General features: G+C 44.0%; 2 protein-coding genes across 7 annotated transcripts in view; both read right to left on the bottom strand.

The window, feature by feature from the left end:
- The window catches only part of LOC100475639 (phospholipid-transporting ATPase FetA), a 121,519-nt gene extending 108,201 nt beyond the window's left edge, over nt 1-13,318 (bottom strand). Inside the window, exon 1 of the mRNA XM_034665560.1 lies at nt 11,930-13,318. The gene's annotated coding sequence lies outside the window, so the exon portion shown is untranslated. The remainder of the gene's footprint in view (nt 1-11,929) is intronic.
- A 122-nt stretch (nt 13,319-13,440) lies between these two features.
- UNC13B (unc-13 homolog B) overlaps nt 13,441-24,126 on the bottom strand; it is a 220,767-nt gene continuing 210,081 nt past the window's right edge. For 4 of the 6 annotated variants that reach the window (XM_002929194.4, XM_034664078.1, XM_019809871.2 and 1 more), the window contains 14 exons: nt 22,070-22,196; nt 21,724-21,820; nt 21,361-21,504; nt 20,956-21,033; nt 20,365-20,442; nt 20,034-20,122; nt 19,644-19,796; nt 19,397-19,520; nt 19,232-19,288; nt 18,961-19,041; nt 17,894-18,041; nt 15,546-15,638; nt 15,204-15,363; nt 13,441-15,033 (listed from right to left, as the gene is read on the bottom strand). In XM_002929194.4, the coding sequence (XP_002929240.2) occupies nt 14,748-15,033; nt 15,204-15,363; nt 15,546-15,638; nt 17,894-18,041; nt 18,961-19,041; nt 19,232-19,288; nt 19,397-19,520; nt 19,644-19,796; nt 20,034-20,122; nt 20,365-20,442; nt 20,956-21,033; nt 21,361-21,504; nt 21,724-21,820; nt 22,070-22,196 (1,715 nt within the window). In that variant the 3' untranslated portion in view covers nt 13,441-14,747. Of the gene's footprint in view, nt 15,034-15,203; nt 15,364-15,545; nt 15,639-16,468; nt 16,526-17,893; nt 18,042-18,960; nt 19,042-19,231; nt 19,289-19,396; nt 19,521-19,643; nt 19,797-20,033; nt 20,123-20,364; nt 20,443-20,955; nt 21,034-21,360; nt 21,505-21,723; nt 21,821-22,069; nt 22,197-24,126 lie in introns of all 6 variants that reach the window. The other 2 variants (XM_019809869.2, XM_019809870.2) reach the window with 1 other exon arrangement.

Here is a 24,126-nt window from a genome sequence, read left to right as displayed (position 1 = left end):
ACAACACAGATGAACATTGAGAACATTATCTTGAGTGAAATAAGCCAGTCACAAAAAAGACATACTACATGATTCCACTTATATGAGGCACCTATAGTAGTCAAATTCATAGAGACAAAAAGAAAAATGGTAAATGCCAAGAACCAGGGGTTGGAGGAATGGGGAGTTAGTGCTTAATGGGTACAGAGTTTCAGTTTAATAAGATGAAAAGAGTTCTGAGATGAATGGTGGTAATGGTTGCCCAACAGTGTGAATGGACTTAATGCCACTGAACTGTACACTTAACAATGGTTAAGATGGTAATATTATAGGGGTGCCTGGGTGGCTCAATTGGTTGAGCATCTGCCTTTGGCTCGGTCATGATCCCGCGCTCTCTGCTCGGCGGGGAGAGCCTGCTTCTCCCTCTCCCTCTGCCTGCTACTCCCCCTACTTGTGCTCTCTCTTTCTCCCAGATAAATAAATAAAATCTTTTTAAAAAGGATGTAAAACTTATACATGATTTACCAATTCAACTTTTTTAAAAAAATTTAAAAACAAATTTAAAACTGTTCCATCAATATTTTTGTGTTTCTTGTTGCCTCTTTTATTCTGGGAGGCCCAGTTTTGTCTTCTGCCTAGTGCTTTGAACTCAAGCTTCCTCACTGACCTTTGTCTCCAATGTTACCTTTGTCAGGGCCTGGAACTCCTTGAGTCCCTCAACATTCACCTTTGCCCAGATTATGGTTTGTTCCCCTTTTCTTGGAGCTCTTGTCAGTCTTTATTTATTTATTTTGAATCCAATCTCACTCCTAAGACCACCAGTTTGGGCCAATCTCACTTCTAAAGAAAGATCTGAGAAATAAAGCACACAATTCTAGAATACAGACTATCTGTATTCCAGGTATAACAATGAACTTAACGCTGTTTAATATAAATTAAGAAATCATATTTATGGAGAATTGCTTGAAGGATACACTGTTTAGCCACTGCCTGAAATCAGTTTGTTTGCCTGTTTTTGTTTTCTTTTTTTCCTAAATTTATTTTTTCAGTAATCTCTACACCCAGCATGGGAGTCAAATTCACAATCCCAAGATCAAGAGTCATATGCTCTGGGGCCCCTGGGTGGCACAGCGGTTAAGCGTCTGCCTTCGGCTCAGGGCGTGATCCCGATGTTGTGGGATCGAGCCCCACATCAGGCTCCTCCGCTGTGAGCCTGCTTCTTCCTCTCCCTCCCCCTGCTTGTGTTCCCTCTCTCACTGGCTGTCTCTATCTCTGTCAAATAAATAAATAAATAAAATCTTTTAAAAAAAAGAGAGAGAGTCATATGCTCTACCGAATGAGCCAGCCAGGAACCTGCTTGTTTTTGTTTTCTAAGCCAAGGCTCAATAGAGGAGCTTTAGAAACTTTGTGAACCTCCTGAAATTGTCTGTAAAAACCTATGCAATTTAAAAAGTTCTCAATATGCTCTATTATTTATTCCCCCCAAAAGAGTTAAGAATTTCTATATATATTCTAAAACTTGTTATTTTTTGGATTGAAACAGATCATCAAAGCCTTACCTCAACTGAAATGTCCTGCCCCAAGCTCAGAATGGGTTTCACTGAACAATGCTTTGGCACTATGCCAACAACCTATATTGAAGGACATTAAAAGGAAACAGTCTCAGCACTAAAAGTCTGTCTTGGGAACTACCATAAAAACAAAGAGAGCAAGACAAAGATGGGCACAGATCTGCCTGGATATCTCAAGCTCTTAACCAGATACTATGTCTGTAAAGGCAGAAATATGCTGATGCTATCATGAGACAAGAAGAGATCATGAAAAAGGCCAAGGAGAATGAAAAGTATGAACTGAGTCATACATACATTCAGTTCAGAACTGAGTCAAATGTAATGGCAGCACTAAAGGTTCTTCCTTCATAAGCACAAGCATGGGATTTGGAGAGCTACCAATGCAGATAATAATGTCAATTTTCAGATAAATGTATATAACACTTTACATATACATTGAGTATACCTAAGTTAAAGAAAGGTTCAAACTACAAAAGATATCATGTGAAACTTTTAACAATTCTCCCTTCCCAATTTCAGGATAATTCTCTTTCATGTAACTCTCACATTCCTTGATTTAGCTAAAATCCATCCACCCATTCTTCAAATCTCAGCTAAAAAAAAAAACAAAACAAAAAACAAACAAAAAAATATATATGTTTTTTTAAGGCTCCACACCCAACAAGGGCTTGAACTCATGACTCAATGTTTAAGAGTCTCATGCTTTACTGATTGAGCCAGCTAGGTGCCCCATCACCTTTTAAAATTATGGCAACAAATGTAGTTCAAGTAGAATGGCTTTTGTTTCACTAAACCAAAAACCACCTTCTCTCCTCCTCGAACACACACACTCATAGCTCTTTTACTCATTTTAAAATTTTTCAAAAGCATATCCGCAAAGAACTATGACAAAAAGTTTTCCTTTTGTTGGAGGGGACCCTCTCAAATAGTCAACAGTCATTTGGTTGGAATTATGTGGAGAGTTTAGCTCCAGATATTGGTAGCAAGTCTAAGCTTTCTCCAAAATAGCCACAACAGAAACTGACTGATATTAATGAGGCAAACTGTGATACTAAGGATGCAAAGTATATGGTCTGGGATTGGAGAAATGAGTTATTAATTTAGATCTCTATACGAAGGGAAACAAATTCAATAAGATCCTTTTGATTGTCTTAAGCTCATGGAAAAAAGGATGTCGAATGTTCAAATTGTGATTCATCTTACTATAATATCAATAATTACAATTAAATCAATGAGCCCAGTGAAAGTTTCTGTTGGACTAGTCCCATTTCCTTTTGAAAGTACACAGATGAGAAACATTCACTCATTATACCTTTTGCTAAAGATACTTACACCATGGCTATCAAAGCAGACTTGGCTTTCTGTTTAACACCTTCCAAATTAAATCACTTAACTGTCTGCCTCAAGTCTTTAGGTAGAACATTCCTCTCACTGCCCTGCAAAAAAACACTCAGGGCGCCTAGGTGGCTCAGTCGTTAAGCATCTGCCTTCGGCTCAGGTCATGATCCCAGGGTTGTGGGATGGAGCCCTGAGTCCAGTTCCCTGCTCCCTGCTTCTCCCTCTCCTACTCCCCCTGCTTGTGTTCTCTCTCTAGGCTGTCTCTCTCCCTGTGTCAAATAAATTAAATCTTTTAAAAAAATTAAATTTAACAATTAAATTAAATTTAAAAAAACAAACATCACTCTCTATGAGAATTAATGTGAACTATTATCATCAGCGGTTATAACCAAAGACTTTTTACGATAACCTCAAGTTCAATTTTGTAATTTTTTCCCTCCCACCTTTGCAGCAAAAATAGTCTCAAAGCCAGGTCAGAGGGAAGTCAAGTCTGTGTCCTCCCCTAAGAAGTTTCTAGGAGATCCAAAATTGTAAGAAGCTTCTTGGTGGGCTTTAGTACAATCCTTTAATGAGTGCTCTGAGAGCACAGCAACCAATTTCCTTGCCTTGTGGGTAGAACATGGTACAGCATAGTAGTAAGTAAGATGTTGAACTTGAGCAGCTCAGCAGATACGAGCTGAGCACTTACCGGAAATAAAACGTTTTATGTATTTCATTTCAGAGAAACACCACCTAAGGATAAAACAAAAACTTCTTATCAGTCCAGGCCCCACTGACATAATACTATTTATCAAAATTTACTGTGCGCTGGACACTTTACTAAGTACTTTACAAAGATCATCTTGTCCAATTTTCACTAAGACCTGGGCCTAGAAAGAGGATATTATTCTTTCCTACAGATGAAAAACCTGGGCCCAAGATTAAGTGGGTTGCTCAAGGTCCTACAATCAGAGAGCGGTAGAGTCACAGTGGTAGAGATTTGAATCCCTGCTTGCCTGACTGCTCTTGACTACAATTTTTGTTATCTCTCTTGTAGACTTGGCCACAGATGAAGAGATGACTGTCAAGTGCATTTCCAGGGCAGTAACTGAGAGCTGTGGTCAAATACCATGGAGTAGAATTTAAATTCTTAAATGTCCACATGCTCCTCTTTAGTAGATCTGTCACTGAACTCAGGAGAAAATCCACTATTCCACTATGTCCCCACATTTCAGCATCCCTTATTCTTTACATGTGACTGAGAACCTCTTAGAGCAATCATTCCCAAAAGCATGGTCCATGAACCAATTGTTTCAAAAACATGAAAAGTCTTTGTGGAAAATACAGACACCTGATCCCCACTCTGGACGTACTGACTCAGAATCTCTGGGAGGGGTAGCAACAAGAAACCCAGGAGGTCCCTTTGCCTATTAAACTTTAGACTATTCATTACCTTGCAGCAAAAGAGCTAGCGTAATCAGCAGGAGGTAAATTGAAAGCTAGCCTCTGTAACAATCAGTCTGACATTGGGTCAGATTGGTGTTAAGAAAAAGATAGGACAGAGATCTTGTGAGAAGGCATAGGGATATAACATTGTTTTGGAGCTGGAAGGGATCTTGAAAATGGTCTATTCCAGTGTTTTTCTAACAGTGTTCTCTGAAGCCTCAGGAGTTCTAAAATGGGGCATGAGAAAAAAGGATTGGCAGAGTTTAAAGTCCTAAAAAAATGACTGCAAAAGCTTCACTGGTAACCTAGAATTTTGTGTAAGATTGTATCTGAATAATGGTTTTGCTGATTTAAACAATAAACAAAACAAACCTTGGCTGCTAAAGAGACGTTAAGAAAAAATTCTCAAGGCCCAGCATGCATTCCAAACCAATTAAATCAAACTTAACGCTGGTTGGTTCCAGACATCAGCATTTTTCAGTACCAGGTGATTTCAATGTATAAACAAGTGTAGGAACCACCATACCAATTTGCTCTGTTCTTCATTTGAGAGAAATGAAAATTAAGACCCAAAGAATTTAAAGGAGATCAGGATTAAAACCAGCACCTCGACTTCTAGCTCATTATACTGTGTTCTCTCCACAATCCAGAAGGAACTAATTATTCCTCTAAAATAGAGGGCATATAAATCAAGATTATTATGTAACCTCACATTTACAGAGTTCTCTGGACTTTTAAAGAGTTCTTTATATATATTCTCTTTTTAGATTCTTATAAAGATTCTGGGAAGTAGGCAGGGCAAAACTATATCTGTCTCAGAATGAGGAAAACAGAGGTCAATTAAGTTAACTCAAAGTGGCTTAGAAGTAGAGCCAGAATTAAACTCTTTATCTTCTAACTTCTGGATTAAGTGAATCTAATTTGGCAAGTGTTTTTATGCCTAATATGTGTTAGTTAAAACATGGTCAAAGATAAAACATCATCTATACCCTCAATTAGTGTATAATCTTAAAAAAACAGAAATAACTAAAATACTGTGCTGTCTGGCTTATCCCTTGGACTAGCAGAAGCTGAAAACACTCCCTGATTGGCCTTGCTAACAAAGTCCAATTCTCTTCAAATTCAGTCTGTGGCTTCTACTTTCTTTCTGACTACGGCAACTAATGTCAGGGAACTCAAGGGATCTGTATATAGCTATTGCATCTCTAGGCAAGGCCACATAGCTGAAAAACGTCTTTTTTTTTTTTTTTAAGGATTTTATTTATTTATTCGACAGAGATAGAGACAGCCAGTGAGAGAGGGAACACAAGCAGAGGGAGTGGGAAGAGGAAGAAGCAGGCTCATAGCAGAAGAGCCTGATGTGGGGCTCGATCCCATAACGCCGGGATCACGCCCTGAGCCGAAGGCAGACGCTTAACCGCTGTGCCACCCAGGCGCCCCTGAAAAATGTCTTGATAGGGGTAGAGAAGAGCGAAAAAGGGTGCAAGTTCAGTGAGGTTCATTTCATAATCTCTGAAGCCAAGGCTATGACTCAGGCAGAAGACTAGGAGATTTCAAAACAAAGGACTGGATGGATAAGAAAGACTACTCACATAAATAATTATTTCCTTTTCCATGACATTTTAATAGCTTGACACTTTGCAATTTATGTTGAAGATAAGTACTACACACCAAAGAGGAAAATAACATGTAGGGAATAGTATTTGTATCAGTAATTCAGAGTGGTGGAGAAGGTAACAGATAGATAAGAATGTTCAGTCAACTTTTTTTCATAAGAAACTCGTCAGACATTGCAAAATGTTGCCATCCATATTTTACCAAATAAAAGATAATGAAAGAACCAGGAAACCATGTTTTATTCACAAAATGAAACAAGCTGACCAGGAATGATCTATCACAGCTGTTCTCAAACTTTAACTGGCACCAGAATCACCTGGAAGGCTGGGTCCCATGAGTTTCCGATTCAGCAGGTCTGTGGTAGGGCCCAACAATTTACATTTCTTACAAATTCAGGTGATGCTGATAGTGTTGGTTCAGATCCCATACTTTGAGAATTACTGGTTTATCATAAAGTCCACAATATACTAGATACACACAGGCATGTACACATGCTTGTTGCAAATTATGACAACTTAGTCAATTCTCTATTACTGACTTTGTAAATGGTACTCTCCCTACCTACCAACCTAATGGCCAAAAATAAGACTAAATCAGGAAGAAGTTATGGTTAATCACTTAATTAGACCATCTATTTAAGATCACAAATGAATGCGTTTATGAAATGAATGTCTGGGTATTTGACAAAGGCAATCAGTGAGGTATATCTAACAACTAGGAAATGACATTGCCCTTTAAAAACCTTTACTTATCTTGAAGCAGACATGAATTTTATTTCCTGTATTTAAGAGAACACCCTTTGGACCTCTCTATACCTTAAATGTTACCCAAGTTCCCATCCTCATTCTTTTCTCACTCCTCACTTTCCCTTTTTTTTTTCTTTTTCTTTCTTTCTTTCTTTCTTTCTTTCTTTCTTTCTTTCTTTCTTTCTCTTTCTTTCTTCTCTCTTTTTCTTTTCTTTCTTTCTTCCTTTCTTTTTTCTTTTCTTTTTTTTAAGATTTTATTTATTTAACAGAGAGAGAGACAGCCAGCGAGAGAGGGAACACAAGCAGTGGGAGTGGAAGAGGAAGCAGCAGGCTCCCAGCAGAGGAGCCCGATGTGGGGCTTGATCCCAGACTGCTGGGATTACGCCCTGAGCCAAAGGCGGACACTTAACGACTAAGCCACCCAGGCGCCCCTCCCTGAGTTTTCTTAACCACTTCCCCTGCCCCCTCAACTGGCTTCATTTACTATATACATCATTGATTAGTAACTTTGTTCAGGTTAAGAAATTCCTTTGAGAATCTGATTAATGCTCTTTTTTTCATAAAAATAAACATACACACTAGGGTGGCTAGGTGGCTCAGTTGGTTAAATGTCCGCCTTCAGCTCAGGTCATGATCTCAAGGTCCTGGGAATTAAGTCCTGTTCAGTGGTGAGTCTGCTTCTCTCTCTATGCCCCCCGACTTGTGTGCTCTGTCAAATAAATAAATAAAATCTTTTATTTTTTAATTTTTTAAAAAAGATTTTATTTATTTATTTGACAGAGATAGAGACAGCCAGCAAGAGAGGGAACACAAGCAGGGGGAGTGGGAGAGGAAGAAGCAGGCCCATAGCGGAGGAGCCTCATGTGGGGCTGGATCCCACAACGCCGGGATCACGCCCTGAGCCGAAGGCAGACGCCTAACCGCTGTGCCACCCAGGCACCCCAATAAATAAAATCTTTAAAAAAAAAATAAACATACACACCTATATACGTTTTACATCCAATTCAAGACAGAGATTTTCACTCAAGTCCATAGGCCCCAGGTTAAGAACTCCCTATCTATATGCTAATGATTCAAAAATCTATGTCCTTCAGTCTGAATTTTTATTTTGAGCTTCAGTATTACATATCCAAATAGCTACTTAACATCTGTTTTTGGATGTCACACAAATGTCTCAAAATCTACAGGTACCAAGGAATGACTGACTGCTTAATATGGATGGGGTTTCCATTCAGGGTGATGAAAAAGGTGTGAATAAGTATTAGTGACGGTTTTACAACAGTGTGAATACACTTAATGTCACTGAATTGTCGTTATATTTTTATATGGTTAAAGTAGTTTCACATAATTTGTATTTTACCACAATTAAAAAAAATCTACATTTACAAAACTGAAATAATCTCTATTCCCCATCTCTCACACACCCAAAATCTGTGCTTTCTCTTGTATTTCCTGTCTTTGAACATGTTACTAGTCTTACCATTCACCTAGTGGCCCAAGCCAGAAACCTAAGAGTCATCTTTGACAATGCTCTCTTCCATTCTCCCATTTGTAATTAATTATGAAGTTCTGTACATTCTCTCTCATTAATAGAGTTAACTTGGAATAGTCATCTACTTCCTCTATACCCAAAGCTTCTACCTAAGTTCGGGCCACTGTCATTAACCTCAGAGTCTCCAGTTTTGAACCTCCCCACTCTCCTGAGAATCCTCACAATCACCCTGGGACAAAGGCATTACTATCCCCATTTCACAGCTAAGGAGACTAAGTCTTAAAGTGGATTTTGAATTTGAACTTAGGTAAAACTTTCTTGGCGAGAGTCCAGAATGGTGACTTTTCCTTCCCTAGATCCCTTGTATGCTGGTTATTCTGTGTGCTGTGTCTCCTCCCACCCAACTCCCTCTGCCCTATTGGAAGCTGATCTCTATGAACTGCATCACCCAGACTACCTTACCCCTAGGCTTCTGTTTGGATTTTGCCAATGGAAAGTACTAGCTGGAGACCTGAGAGCAGGAAAAGAGAGAAAGGTTAGAGCATTTATTTCTTTACTTCATTTCTGCTTATAGCAGCTGCTTAGCCTTTATGGCCATAGCTCTTGTCAGGCAGTCCTTCTTTCAGATTGTAGCTCTAGGTGGGCTCTGGTAACAACACTCCTTCCCCTTCCCCTCAGGCTTGGAAGTCCTACTAACTGGCTACTGTTGATGTGTTTCAACATTCCTTTCTAGGTCCTGTGAATACCAATCATACTTCTATAAACAACCCTTTGGTTAAACTCCTCTTCGGTTAAACCCTTTTGAATGCACCAGCTGTTTTTCTGCAAGGATTCTGACTTAATTTCAAATATCTATAATAGAGTCTAATTCCTTTCCTCTGATCCAAAGTTTTCCATCCTTCTGGGACTCCCTGGTCTTCCAAGAAGCCTCTCTAAATACTCTCTTACCCACAGAAAAACACTGTTCTTACCACAATTACGTTGTATCTAGTGTGACATTAGTACTCTATTGTCCTATAGTTCTATGATCATTCAGTTTTGTCAGACTAATCACCCCTGCAAGGCAATAAGCTCTTAGCAGTAGAGAACTTCAGCAATTAGAATCTTTAATGACAAATATATTTTAGAAGGAAACTTAGAGGTTACCTTGTCTAACCTCCTTATTTTATAGATGTGGTGGTTTAGTTTTACACAGCTATAGAATAGTGCAAACCTAAACCCATCATCTAGATTCCTCCTATTGCTTCACCATGCTGTGATACTGCACTGGGTACTTAGTGGGCACTCAATAGGCTAGTGACTCACTCTTAAATTTATTCCGTTTTTATTTTGGTCAATGCTAGGCTAGATAACTATCTGGCACATAGGATGTGCCCAGCAAATATTTGCTCATTTTGAACCTGTGATAGAAGACTAATTCCTTAGAAGTTAATCAGAACTCAGAGGATCATTTATAATAATAATCCCTTATATACCTAGAGAAAGTGTATAGTTTTCAAAGTGCTTTCACATTTAAATGAGACCATTTGCTCTCTCTGAGGTAGACATGGCAGGAATTATTAGTCTATTTTAACAGATGCAGGAAACTGAGCCTCTGAAAAGTTAAAAAACAAGGTCTCTTTGTTAGTATGTTATAGAGCTGATACCAGTATTCATGTTTTTTGACTTCCACTTCAATACCATTTTCATTATTCCACGTTGCTTCTTCAGCTTTGCTATTCTGCTTCTAGGTATAGCAGTTTCATTCAGGGAGTGAGTCTGAATGTTCACAATAAATAGGTAGGTCATACATTTGTGTTCAAAGAAGGGATTTTGTCCCTTTAAAAATCCACTATTGGGGCACCTGGGTGGTTGGTTAAACAAAGGATTCTTGGTTTCTCCTCAGATTCGTGATCTCAGAGTCATGAGATTAAGCCCTACATAGGGCTCTGCTTTCAGTGCGGAGTCTGCTTGCGATTCTCTCTCTCTCTGCCCCTCCTGCTCGTGTTCTCTAAAATAAATAAATCTTTTTAAAAAATCCATTATTAAAGGTACTTCCACTTCTGATTAGATATAGCCTGCAGATTATCACCATTTTTTAAAAAAGATTTTATTTATTTATTTGACACAGAAAGAGAGAGAATCAGAGAGAGGACAAGCAGGGGGAGCGTCAGGCAAAAGGAGAGGGAGAAGCAGGCTCCCTGCTGAGCAGGGAGCCCAATGTGGGGCTCAATCCTAGGACCCTGAGATCATGACCTGAGCCAAACGCAGATGCTTAACTGACTGAGTCACCCAGGTGCCCCAGATTATCACCATTTTTGATTATTATGAGGCCTGTTATTTCCCTGAGGGAAGAAGGAATGTTACCATCTGTGTGTTTTGGAACAAGGGAGACTGCACTTTTGAGACATCACTTCCTGTACAGACCAGAGCCAGACCCTTATAAAACTAAGTCTTCAAGACAAACAACCTCTGTCCTTGGCCTGACCTCATCAGAGAGGGGCTGGGCACACTGGCTTTCTTCAAGATCAAATGCACCGGGGCGCCTGGGTGGCACAGCGGTTAAGCGTCTGCCTTCGGCTCAGGGCGTGATCCCAGCGTTATGGGATCGAGCCCCACGTCAGGCTCCTCTGCTGTGAGCCTGCTTCTTCCTCTCCCACTCCCCCTGCTTGTGTTCCCTCTCTCACTGGCTGTCTCTATCTCTGTCAAATAAATAAATAAAATCTTTAAAAAAAAAAAAAAGATCAAATGCACCAGAGAGCCACCTATAAATGTTTTGATTGAATTCTCTTACCACAAAGACTTTGGTACAGATTTCACCCTGGGTTTTAGCTACTAGAACAATTTCTGATCCTAATCAGAACACTGCAGAAACCAAAAAGAATCTAAACATATTAGCCATCTTCTTTGGATTTCAATTTCCATTAAGAGCTCAAAGTGTTGGCTCAAAAAATGACCCAAACCGAAGTCCTACATCAGGGGCACAAACTCAAATGCCTACCAGATGCCAGGCAAATAAAGCAAAGCCCACTGTAGTAAACAAGGAGTAACAGAGTCTGTAATGAACTATATAGTAAATTAACAGTTGCTTCTCAGTTCCAACCACCAGTTGCTTTGTGGGAATGTGAGTTAAAATTAACAGATCTTCTTCTTCTTCTTCTTCTTTTTTTTAAAGCTGGGAGTCTGCATTTTTAAAATGTGAAATCTGGTTTTAAATAGCTACTAATTCAAACTTGCAAGGCTGTTGCAAGCCATGGGTAGCCAGCCAGAGTTTAACTTTTCTTATGGAGTAGGTCTCCTGTGCCATATGAGACAATGATAGCAAATGTGCCACTTTCAAGTCAAATGTGGTATAAGATTTATGCTTTTCTTCAGCGAATCTGGATATTGCTGGAGAAGTCGACAAACTCCATGAGTTAATAGAATGTGCCTTAGCTAGGGGTTTGGGGGTATCCGCTTCAGGAGGTAACTGTATAAATGTACCCCGCTTTGGGAAGTGTTTGGTGGGGAATAAAAATCCTCTTTGGTAGGTATTTGGGCAAATATATCTTCTCTGGAGTGCCTGGGAAACCCTTATGTATACTCAAGTATGGGGAGAGGGCAATAACCTCGGGGACTATCGGGAGAACAGTTTACAAGAAAGTATAAGGATAGACAGGTATTAGTGGGAAGTACACAGAACCGTAAGAATCTCAGGTAGTACGCGGTTAGTCTCTTCAGTGTTGGGAGGCAAAAGGCAATAACCTTTCCTCCGGCGCCACCTTCGGGCGCTTCTCGCTCACCATTGCCTTGCAGTCGTCAACTCCAGCGATCTCCATCTTAACGCTTTCTGCGCAGGCGCCCTAGAGCCCCAGGGGGTGGGCCTAGCGCGGAGCCCCGCCTCTGACCACGCCCCTCACTAGAAGCCATAAGCCCACCTCCAACCACGCCCCTCTTCTGAGGACCCAGTCAACCGCCCCTGCCCGCCTTGGTTTCCCGAAGGTGTCGTGCAGCTGTTGGGCTGGCTCTAAGTACCTGAACGCCCTCTGTGCTGGCCGCCGGGGAACACAGATGAAATACTGAGACCCTGCCTTGGGTGGATCACAAGGTTTTGAGGGAAGACAAACAAGTAAATTATAATTATGTAAAGTGCTGTTTGAAAGGGTTCAGGGTTGGTTGGGTCCTAAAGGTTGCCACGAAGTATCAGAACCTAGAAGGCGGTGGAAAAGCCCATAGGCCATTCCAGTAAGGTGGAACAGAATGTGCAAAGGCACAGAGGGATAGGAGTGCACAGTGTGTGTGTGGGGGGGGTTGGAACTACAGGTAAGTGCTTTAAAATAGCTTCAGGATGGTGGGGGTATGTCTGCACTGTCTTGGAGGGTCTTCGAATTTCAGCCCAAAGTCTCTATGATAGATAGCCACTGAATAGTTTTAACAGGAGAGAGACTTACCAGAGTTATGTGAAGAGGGCAGGGGCAGAACGAGGCAGGTGATTATCACCGTAATCCAGACCAGAGGAACTAAAAGCCACTATTCCATTTGTGGTACTGGGAACTGAGGTAAGACAATGCATTCAACAGGTAAGTTTAAGACAGAAATGACAGAAGGCAAATGGCTTGGGGAAGAAGGAGGAAGTTTAAAAATGACTGGGTAACTGAATTGTAAGGATTTATTTAGCAAGCAAATGGAAATGAGGAAATGGAAGGCTGGAGTTAATCCCCTGTCCTGTGCTTCCACTCAGCTCCCACCATACAAGGGCTAAGAAACTAGGTTAGGTAGGCACTTTCTGTGTCAGCTTCTCTGATTCCCGTGGCAGGAGGCCTCACTTCTACCTTGTTTCTTCCAATATAGGAGGAGACTTTCTATTCCAGCTTTCCTTCCTTGAATTTTCCCAAATGAAAGGTCAATTTCTACTCCTAGGCCTACTCTGTTCTGTACAGGGCAGCCTCAGCCCTCCCAGAGGCACACCTTTCCCCAGCAGACGCTTACCTTGTCCTCACAACATCGATTAGTTTTTACTAGCACATGACATCTCCTACTCTTCTGGACCTTCTGCAGGAAGCTGATACCTTGGGTCCCATGACTCTGTTAACTAGATTGGTGATCTCAGGTCAAGGCCAAGGCCAAGGCCAAGATGCTAGCCCATTTCCTGCTTTCCTTCTTGGTCCTTATCCAGAGCTGCTTTAGGTTCCACCTCTAGTGGGGGGGGGGAAGCAGTGAAGGGCCAGGTACAAAATTTACCATTATACAGGATTATACAGAATAGTCATTTCTACAGCTTTCCACACCTTAACAGAATTACCAGACCCCAAAGGCTGCTATAAGATAATTTATTATACACTAGCCAAAAATGTCCCGTAACAATGGCACATACAATAATTAACAACAGCAAAGATGCTTAGTTTCTTGTTACATGTAATGGCCAGTACAGCTGTGGATAATTCAGAGTCCTCAGGAGGTCCAGGAGGCTGCTACCAAGGATATCCAAGAACCATGTCACATCTCTGATCAAGGGCCTGAGAAGTCCATATGACCTCCTGAGTTTGTCTCTGACTTCCCAGGGAATGTTGATGCCCCCTCCATCCAGCCTGTACAGAGGGATCATAGTTCAACCTCCTTCTGTAGGGTTGAACATCTGTGAGGGGAACAGCAGCTGACCTAGATGGAGGGGAGTGAGGCCAAAGACTAGATTCTTTCTGCAAAGGAGAGGACAACCAGGAGGCAGTAGTAGCCATAGGTAAGGTGCACTCCTTCTAGACTGGTTTCCACAATTTTTGGCATTGTTCAGAGCCTAATCAAGAAGAAAATACACCCCTCTCTCCTGGATCCTTCAACTAGCCTTAGGTACATACACAAAGGAATAGCCTCTCATGCCCTGAAACATCATTGCTCCCCTTACTCCAGGAGTGAGGGAGGGGGATTCCTGGGCAGGTGGCCTCTGGTGTTTGGGTTCCAAAGAATATTCTGCTTAGGGCTCTGAAGTATCATGTGAACCTCATTCTACTCATGACATACAATTTGGAGGAAAGGATTAGCACAGCTCATTTCTAGAAGGTATCTTGATCAGTCTCATAGCCTTGTTTTCATGGGGGCCACACAAAACCAGTGGATCCTGCTCAAGGGAGAGTCTAAATACTATTCTGTATGTTCCTACCCTGGCCATACTCCAATCCAGACTACAGGGCTCAGCAACACCTGGAGGCTCAACTGACCATTTAGCTAACCAGGTACATGCTCCAGGCTCTCTAAACTTGTTCTTCTAATGGTTGATATGTATGGGTCTAGCTGGATAAGGTGTGGCATAGAGAGGGATGGAGATAGGGTGTGGGGTGAAGGAGTGTCTACCAAGAATGGCTGACACTCTCAGAAATGTCTGTCTCTCCCTTTATGGAAAACCTATGCTATAACCCCCATAGCCCAGCTCCTAGCACCACAGACCTGCTGGTCAGGGATTCATGACCCTTTCTGTGAAAAGCCATACTCTCATCACCCCAAATTTTTCCTTTAATTTCCTTAAACTGAAGGAGTCAACCTCTCGACTATGAGGACCCTACATAGTAACTCTCACTGGCCCTGACTTGTGGAACTGATGCCATCTGGTTGGCACAGGAACCTAGGTGCTCAGCTCCCCTCTTCTATGGAACGAGACTCTGATTTGAGCTTCACAAACTCTCGAGCCACTTCGTCATTGCTTCTCTGAGATAGAATCCGGAGAATAGTCATGCCTGTCTCATCCATGTGGATCTTCCGGCCCAAGGGGCACCAGCAAGCACAGCTGCCCTTAGCTGCCACATCCCTCAGAGGCATCACAGCCAGCCCCAGAACACGATCCTCACGGGCAAAGCAGTAATCCTTCACACATATTTGCAACTCATAGGCTTCTGGTCCCTCTTCATTTCCCAGGAGGCTGTGAGCACAGGGGGGCGGGGGTGGAAGGGAGGAGGCCAGAGCTGAAAGAGTCTTCAACTGAATTTACCCCAGCCATCATCCAACCCATCCCTCCTCTCCCCTCTCAAGTCTTACCCCGCAGCTCACCCCCATCCCAGAGTCCTGCAGGTTCCCTACCCCATAACTCACAAGTGAAATGTCTCGTTGTACTTGGGAGCCCAGTTGTTGCTCTTTGACTTGGTTGTGAACTTCCTCTTCTTGTCACTTTGGTGTGGGCCAACCATGGTCACTTCCACAAAGGGCCGGAACATACCCGCTGTTTGCCACTTGAGGTCATTGGCAGCTACCACTGCCCAAACAAGGGAAGCCTGTGAGGGATCCCACCAAGCGTTCCCAGTTCTTGAGCCCCCAGGTGGCATTCCCTTTGGAGGAGGGCTAAGCTGGAGTACTGAGATAAAGCAGCCCCTACCTTCAACTGATGAGGCCACTGCATAAGAAAAGGTCTGAGACCTGTAAGTCTGTGCCACTCACCTTTCACTGTGACCTTGTGCTCTCCAGTTCCAGGATGTGTAAACAAGTCCACCTGAATAGAGACTTCTCCCACAGGATCATCCACACCAGACCCTGAAGGACAGATGGACAGTTGATCCCTCACTGAAGAACTCTAAGACTTCAGGCATAATTACCCCAGGTAAAAGTGAGGAGTTAGGAGGCCACCACCTTACACCCTAAAGGCTGAAGCAATCACTCAAAGTAGCCACGGGGAAGTAAGCAATGGGAGAAGGGAAAGCAAGGGGATAAGGAATGAAGCTGTGTATTAAAATACATTAGGCTGACATCTTAGGTGAAATGTTCCAAAAATGCACCAGGAATCTCTCAGGTACCCCAAACCTCTCTTACCTCCTAGGCTGAAGAATTTTTCATTGAAAGATATTAGAGAGAAGGACAGTACTGCCACCTTGTATCTTTGGGAATTATGTCCACCCCATGGTGTCTTAATGGAACAATGTGGGTCCCTTCTCGCCAAAGCAACACTCTCCACTCTCCCACCTATCCTCAGATTCCGGGAGGCCCCTGGTTGGGAGGCTGCCCTGCTCAGACTTTGTCCTGTTCACACCTGGATCCCTCCACAAGCAACTTCCCCGTCCCAATCTCTGGCCAGTTTGTAGGCTCCCCTCAGCAGAGGTTTCACTATTTTGAGAAAATACTGGTACCCTGCACCCCAGATAAAACTTCTTTGTCCTCAAGTGGAGGGGTGGGGGAATCCTGAGGACAGAACTATTGTCAACTCCATCTCAGACTGTATGAATACATTGCTCAACTCTAAGACTTGGGATAGAGCTTCCGAACTTTGACACACGGCTCCCCTATCGCCAGCCTAAGCAGCTCATTCTAGTTCATAGGGAACAGTGTTAGCCTATGTTAGATTCACGCATGCAAGGTATACAACATACCCTTTTCCGGCCGAATGTCCTCATTAGCCGTAAACCTAATACCTTTCCCATCATGCACTGAGTGAGAACAGGCAAGTCAAGAAGTAGTAGCAGCAGCAGGACAGAGAAAGAAGAATCAGTTAGAGGTCTAAGGAGTTAACAGCCATTTGGAGCAACTCTACACATATCTTGAAGGAGCACAGAGATGAGGTGGAGAGAGAAGTCAAAAAGCTGGGGTCAATGCCCCCAATGCTCCAAATTAGACTTCATGGGTCAAAGATCAACCAGATTATGGGGAAAAGCAAAAGAACATACAGACAGAAGGATTCAAGACCATCAGCCCAGGAAAGAGAGATGTTATAGGCTCTAATTTCCTAGACCTTAAATGATAAAGCAATGGGTACAAAAGGTACACACACACACACTTGATCCTCCCTGCAGTAACCACCCTTGCTCTTACCACGTATGTGCCCATTTCAGCCTTTCCTCATCTTTACATCTAGCCTAAAGCTCAGGATTTCTAAAAAGCCTTTCTGGATCAACTCAGATCCTCCCCTGATGTTACAGGTCTTTCCATGTACAGCTCCATAAAACATCTCCCTGTCCCCTTGAGCAAGGCTCATAACTTCTTGGCTCTCTCTTCTTCCCATACTGGACTTGAAATAAGAACAGATGTGGAAAACGGAGCAGTACCGCAAGTCCCTTGCATCTTTTCATCTTCTATCAACTCTAGTCTAACTGCTTAGATCCCTCTTCCCCGTCAGGTCAGCTCTGTGCTCTGAATCCACAGCTCAGGAAGGCCTAAAACCTTCCGCTCCCGCCATCAGATTCACTCCTCCAGGCATCACACCCGGTTTCCCCGGAAGAAGAAATAACAAATGTGCCTGAAAGTCTTTCCTGGGAGGGCCCTGCTCCATGGCTAGGGGCAGAATTTGAGTTTGAACCATATCTAGGTAGGTGTGTTTTGTTATAGAGAGGCCTGCCTAAAGACAGGGTGGGATTCTGAGGACTGGAAGTCACTGGGAGAAAACCACCACCTGGGTCCCTATACATTAGCATCACCCATGAGGCTGGAACCTCAGCTACGCACAGAGCCCCATGATCCACATCTTCTCTTCAACTGCTCCCATAGTTTGCCTCTCCTAGTCTTTTCCCTCATCCACACTAGATAGTCTGTAGTCTTTTGCTTTCTCTTCCTAGGACAACTTCCAACAAGATTCCCAAAGCTATAAGTTTTCATGAGCGTCTCAACCACTCATTTTCAAGGCTTCCTGACAGATACTTCCTGATAGACAGGGTACACTCCTTGATAAACATGCACTAGCCAGGCAATGACTGGGAAAAGAATCTCAGGCACATTTCCCAGGTCCCTGTGATTTTCCTGATTTCTAGAGGCAGAAATGTATCAAGGAGCGGAGATAGGGACCCAAAGCTCTTAGGCCTTACCCTGGGCAGTCTGTGAGCGCACAAACGTTTTGATGAGTGTGTCTGTGGTCTGTGTGTACAGAGACAGGGCATAGCGTAGGGACTGCAGATCTGGGCTCTTCTCCAGGAAGGTTTTCTTCAGCCCATTACCTCCTGCATGGAAGTATTGCTGAAAGACAAAAGAATACCTGCTATAGCCTCCTCCTCTTACAGAGTGGCAGCTTTCCACACTGTCCTCAGAGAAATCACATCTGAGCAGAAGCTCAATGAAGATGCCAGAAGAGGATGATGAGGGCAATAAGCCTTTCAATAAACAATAAGATCAGGAATACCACAGGGAGTCAGAATCTCTCAGGTAAAGAGTATTTGGATAGGAGCAGTAAGGAAGGGCCACATTCCTGGATGTGGTCTTTGAAGTATGGATCTATCCAGACAAGCAAAAATATGGAATAGAAGCATTTCAGGCAGAGAGAGTAGCCAGAAGTGCTCTTTTACCCCTCTGAACTCTCAGAGAACATTATACCTATAACATAACTCTCCCAAGTGCCCAGCATCACGGCTCATGTGTACCTGCCTTATTACAGCCTTACCAAATTATAAGCATCTTAAAGCTAGGAACTATATCGGATTCTCTCTGTATCCTTCACAGTGCACAGTGCCGTGTGCATATGTTGCCTGGTTGAATGAAGGAATGGGTAGTAGAAAACCAAAATGAATTTATACATAAGTGGAAGAAGGAAATTTCTGCCAGATCTGGGGTATGAGGATCTGGAAGATTAATTCCCACTGGGAAATAATCAGGAATGGCAATAAGGAACTAAGTAAACTGAACTGTACTCAAAACCCAGGAATAAGTGCTCTGGGTCTGTGGTAAGTCATCTGGGACCATAAAGGAGGTAACTTTTGGTTGCTCCCAAGCAGAAATATGGACATAGCAGAGAAAGAAACAGACATAAAAAAATCACTCCCTTCTGGATGTGGGGTGGCAAGAGACCAGTGGACATTAGTCTGGCAGCGTGGAATGCCAGGGCCATAAGGTAGTGTGACTGAGGTAGGGTAGTATGACTGGAGAAGGGGGAGGTCTCCACCTTGATGGTGTCCAGAGCGAGGTCAAGGACGGCACATTGCTTTGGAGTGAGACTCCGGGTTTCCTCTCGTACCATGTGGTCCTGGAAACCCAGAGAAAGCAACAGCATCAGGACAGCTTGGGGCTATCATGACAGTTTTTCCCCCACCTGCCAGCTCACTCTACACGTTCCTCTCATTCTCTTTCCTCTTCTGTCTCCAAAGCTCAAATTTCCTTCCTCCTGGTACCCTGTCACCCCCCAGCCTCAGAAGGACCCCATACATCCAAAGTACCTTGAGTTTGGAAAGATGGCTCAGCTCCTTGGCAGCAGTGAAGATCAGCTGGGTGCCCTGGGCAGAGAGGGGATCGGTCAAAAGCAGAGAACTCCAAACTCGATCAAGAAGTGTGAAGCAAGATAGGGGAGACAGCAGGAGAAAGTGGAAGGGGAGTGTCCTTACCGTTTGGTCAGTGAGTGGGGGCAGAACAATCATTCTTTCCATTGTGTTCATTACCACCCGCCAGAGCTCCTTCAGTACACGCTTCAGGACTGTCTTCTCACACACAGTGGCAAAGAGTGTGAGGCTGTAGGCCCACGTAACAGGTAAGACTGGAGTGAGAGTTTGAGAGTCCCCTTCCCTGAGGGGCTTCTCCATCTCACTGCCTCTGCCCCGCCTGTCCCACAGGACAGTCGAATGCCGTACTCACTTGCCATCCAGGAAGTCCATGAGAGGCCGGAGCACACTGTCTGCATCCTGAGCCACTGAGGCCCTGGCGTTGGGGGATGCATTCCCTGGGCCCCGCACCTGGCCCAGGATGTCAGCCATTTGTCGAACACACTCATCAATCCGCACCTGAAAACTACACATGTGCCCGCAATGCAGCCCTCCCCTGCCCCAACACACACTGTCCTTGGAGTAGCACCAGGTATTCAGTCCCACTCCAGCATACTCCTGGTGCAGCTCCAACAGGGACAGCCAACAGGATGAGAGGGAAGATCCACACACTGGCAGCTGGGTGGAGGGTGTGGGGCAGGAGCTTTGGAATTGGCCAGGGGCCATACCTGGCTCTTACGGCTGTGTGTTTGGAACCACTGACCTGTTTCCAAATACCATGCTGAGCTCATCCAGAACTGTATTCAGTTTCACCTGCAGCTCCTTCAAACTGTCTGCAGCTTCAGGGTCCAACTGTATCCACAGAAAGTGTGCTTGGCTGAGCTGGATTTTGTATATTTTTCTCCCCTCCTGTGCCCCTAACTCCTCCCTCAAAGGGCCTTTACTTAAATGCCTACTTAAATCCCTCAGCTTAAACCAGCCCAGACCCTAAGCTAAATTGCTGGTGTATACCTAGTCAGGAGAGGGTAGAGTTCTATGGCCAGGGAGCTCAGGAACAAAGGGAAAATGCAGCAACCCCACACCCTGAGACTTACCTCCTTGCCTCCCATGGCCTCAAACATTTTCTCCAGCTGGACCCTCAGTTGCTGCATGTTGTTCATCAGGATGCAGGGCTTTGGGGACAGATGGAGCTGTTGAGTCTGGACTCCTTTCAGGATAGGACCTATCAGCCTAGGTACCTCTCTCACACTACTCCAAAAACCACAGAGAATTTACAACACATATTATATGCATCTCTTCCTAAGCACTGAGATCTGGAACCAATTCAGACAGTTCTCCTTGAATGAAGACTAGGAGCAAATGTTTCTGTTTTAAAGCTGGGTGGTGGGCCTCAGGTGTTCATGGTATTATCCCTTTAACTCTTTGAATGTTTTTTTTAAAATTTTTTTAATTAAAAAAGAAAGATTAAGTAAAGCTCTAGCTTAGTAGAAAATAAAATACCAAATGGAGGCTCAGAGGAACTCCTAGTCAAGTTCTTATTATTTTGTGTCATAATCTCAAGAGAAGCCCTACTAGGAATCAAGTCAGGAGCATCACCCCCACCCTCAGCTCTGAGGATAGCCTCAAAAGCAAGGATTCAAATGTCTTCCACTCTCTTCTCTAGGGTCCCAGGGCCTGACCCTCACCATTTTCTCCTTTGTGCAGTAATCTGGGAAGCTCTTTGATAAGATGTTTGCATACTGCATCAGCACCTTCCCGATGGTCTGGGGAGGAAAAAAGAGAGAGAAAAGGAAAGGAGAGGGAACCTTTAGCTCTCCCTACAGGGATCTTGCCTGAGGTCATATCTGTCATCCCAGAACAACAACAACAGGAAGGTACAGGGGAATCTCACAGTAAGGGACAAGTTCCCTCTCAAACTAGAACAGCACCAAGATAAACCCACCAGTCTCCCCCAGGCACAAGCAAATGAGAATGGGGTGAAGCCAGACTTTACCTGAAGGCCACCACAGAGAGGAACTGAGCTCGGGCCTGTCATGAGGCTGTGAGCATGGCAAAGGTGAATGGAAGGGACAAGGGAGGGTCATGGTCACCTTAGCAAATCTCCTCATGTAGTGGGCAAGGATGTTGGGGTCTGGGCATTCCAGCTTCCGGATGATCTCGAAGCTCTGGTTGAGCTGTGTGAAGACGTCCACCACAGAGCAGGAAAAGAGTGCATGCTCTGATGTCTGCTGGAACTAAGGAAGGCCAACAACAGGATCGTCATCTCCAGCCACTACCATTTCCCAAGTGTGTACAGTTCAAAAGGGCTCTGCCCAGCAGGGGTGGCTCTTTGGCCCTCAAAAGTCCTCTTTATGAACTCCACAGGGAAGAAACTAAAGCCCTGGAACTTTTGCTAGCAGCTAATTGCTGGGAGACCTGGCCTAACCCCTGTGCAGTCCAAGCCTCCAACTTACCCCATCCTTCTTATCTCGTTCCAGGGCCCCACGCAGGAATTCCAGGGACACATCCTCATTTTCATCCAGCCACTGCAGGACAAACTGCTCAAACCACCTACAGCCAGGCAGGAGAATTGGGGATTGGAGCCAGTGGCTGGCATATGCCATGTGCCTAACAGCTCCCCCAGACTAGGATCTTCAGAAAGATAGGGCACAGTTTGATGTTTTTCTCTTTCTACAACAGAGACCAGAATTGGCAGTCTCAAGACTGGCTTGCTAAACTGAACTGAAGACACAGGTCCTGCCCACCCCCTAAGGGGGATTCCCCTTCCCTTCCCTGTGTAGTGCCCACATGATGACTTACACTGGGTACTCAGGCACCTGTCCCTGGAGGGCAGGCAGATCTCGCACATATTCATTGTGGAGCCACTTCACCTTGAAGTGTAGGTTCATGTAGTCAGCACTCTTACACAGCCGGTCTTTCTCATGCTCTAGTGGTGGGGAAGGAGGCTGAGTCAGGTCCCAGCAGTAGAGGCCATGGTTCCTGAGCTTTCCCAAAGCAGCAGATCTGGTCAGGCAGCTCTGCCAGATGTCTTAGAACAAGGGTGACTCCCAACCACTTCCTCACAACCATCTTCCCCTACCAGTACTCTGCTTTCCAAGAGCCTGGCCCAAATCTTCTTTTAGGGACTAAGCCAAACTCCTAGATAGGGTCAATAGTCTTCTTGCTCTAGCTTCTGGAAGTGTCAACTGAGATACTGGCCTCTGGTCAAGACGAGGAGAAAGGGATGTGGGTGCTAATGCTGATTAGTGGGGAGACTGCCCAGGACTAGAGAGGGATGGAGGTTTCCTAGGACTTCTCTAATCCTAGTAGCTGGGCCATTCCCTCAGATGGGCTTAGATGTAGCGATGAACAGCTATACATGGCATGAATGAGTCAATGACAACTACACAGAGACAGGGAAAACCAAAGTGGGCCCAAGCTGATAGAGCAGTTAAGCAGCCAGAGTGTAACAGCATCTTGAGGTAAACTGACGTGCTCCAGAACACAGCTGAGACACTGAGAAAATGAACTCTCCAAGAAGTATGCAAATAAGAATAGTCAGTTTGGAAACCATGGAAACACAGCCAGATGAAAGGGCTATCACGTTGTAAAAAATGGGATGCTTATTATGGACTCTAAAGGTCATCTAGCTGGATCTCCAGAGCCTTCTGGAGAATCCAAGACAAACATCACCTCTGCCCAGAATGCCTGGAGCACTGGCTACAACCACAGGTTCTCTTCATCCATCCCCTTTATAGATAAAGCATTAATTTGAAAGGATAAAAGCCAACTGTGTGCTTACATGTAATATAATGGAAAAAGCACGCAAATGGGGAAGAGTACTGAGCAATAGAGAAAGGAAGGTCAGGGTCCTTGTGACCTCTACGGCTCAACTTAGAATTTCTGTGGGTGATGCTCCTCCACATTAAGGCAGAAATGCAATCTGGGTAGCTGGCTCTTGTGAGGTAGTACAACAGACACTTGAGGAGGAAATGGGAGCCTGGGATTCAGCCTCAAAAGGCCCCCAGTCCCAGGAAATTTCATCTCCTGGCACGGCGGGTAGCACCACCTCAGGGGACTTCAAAGAGACTTCTCAGGGCTTGCCTGTTCTCTTCCGCCCCACACTCTGCTATCCTTAAACCAGTCCATGAACCTAGTGACATAAAAAGGTACCATGAGGAGGGCTCTCCTTCCTTCCTGTTCAGTAACCCACTAGAAGTGGAGGGCGTACTGCTCCATCACTCCAAAACTCCCTAACTGCTTTCTTCTAGGGACCTTCAAGTTACTGTATTTCTATAATTCTCCCTTTCTCTGTCAATCCATTATCTGTACTCTGGTCCCAAACCTCAATTTCTATATTAACTTCTGTGGTACAGAATGAACAGGATGACTGCTGAAACACTGGTCAAACTTTACTCTAAGAAGTCCCGTGGAGTCATGTGCCAGTAAAGTTGCTTGAGGTTGTTGTTGGGGGGTAGAAGTACAGGGATGGTTAATCTCTCAAAAGGGCCAATCAAGTCTCTAAATCTTCTGCCCCTGATTTCCACATTCCTCCTTCCATGCATCTTTCATCTTCGAAGAGTTCTTTCAACCTCATGATTTCAATTATCCAGCTTGCTGCTATCTCCCCCAAATCTCTCTTTGGTTCTGGTATTGTCTGTCTAAGGCTTTGATGGAACATCTTGCTTTGCCAGAATTTAACTCTAGTCCCCATCTTTTGCCATTTAACATCTCCAGCTGAAGCTGAACTGAGTACACACACTAATCATAGCCTCTTGTTCAATGCTGAGCATCATTCTCAAGTCTTCCTTCTTCCTCTTTATTCACATCCAGTAAAATCACCAATCCCTATTGATTTCACCTCCAAAATTTGTCTG

The sequence above is a fragment of the Ailuropoda melanoleuca genome, chromosome 7 (assembly GCF_002007445.2).
Source record: "Ailuropoda melanoleuca isolate Jingjing chromosome 7, ASM200744v2, whole genome shotgun sequence".
NCBI classification, from domain to species: domain Eukaryota; kingdom Metazoa; phylum Chordata; class Mammalia; order Carnivora; family Ursidae; genus Ailuropoda; species Ailuropoda melanoleuca.
The sequence above is the reverse complement of the archived record's forward strand: the minus strand, read 5'-3'. Positions and strand labels throughout refer to the sequence as shown.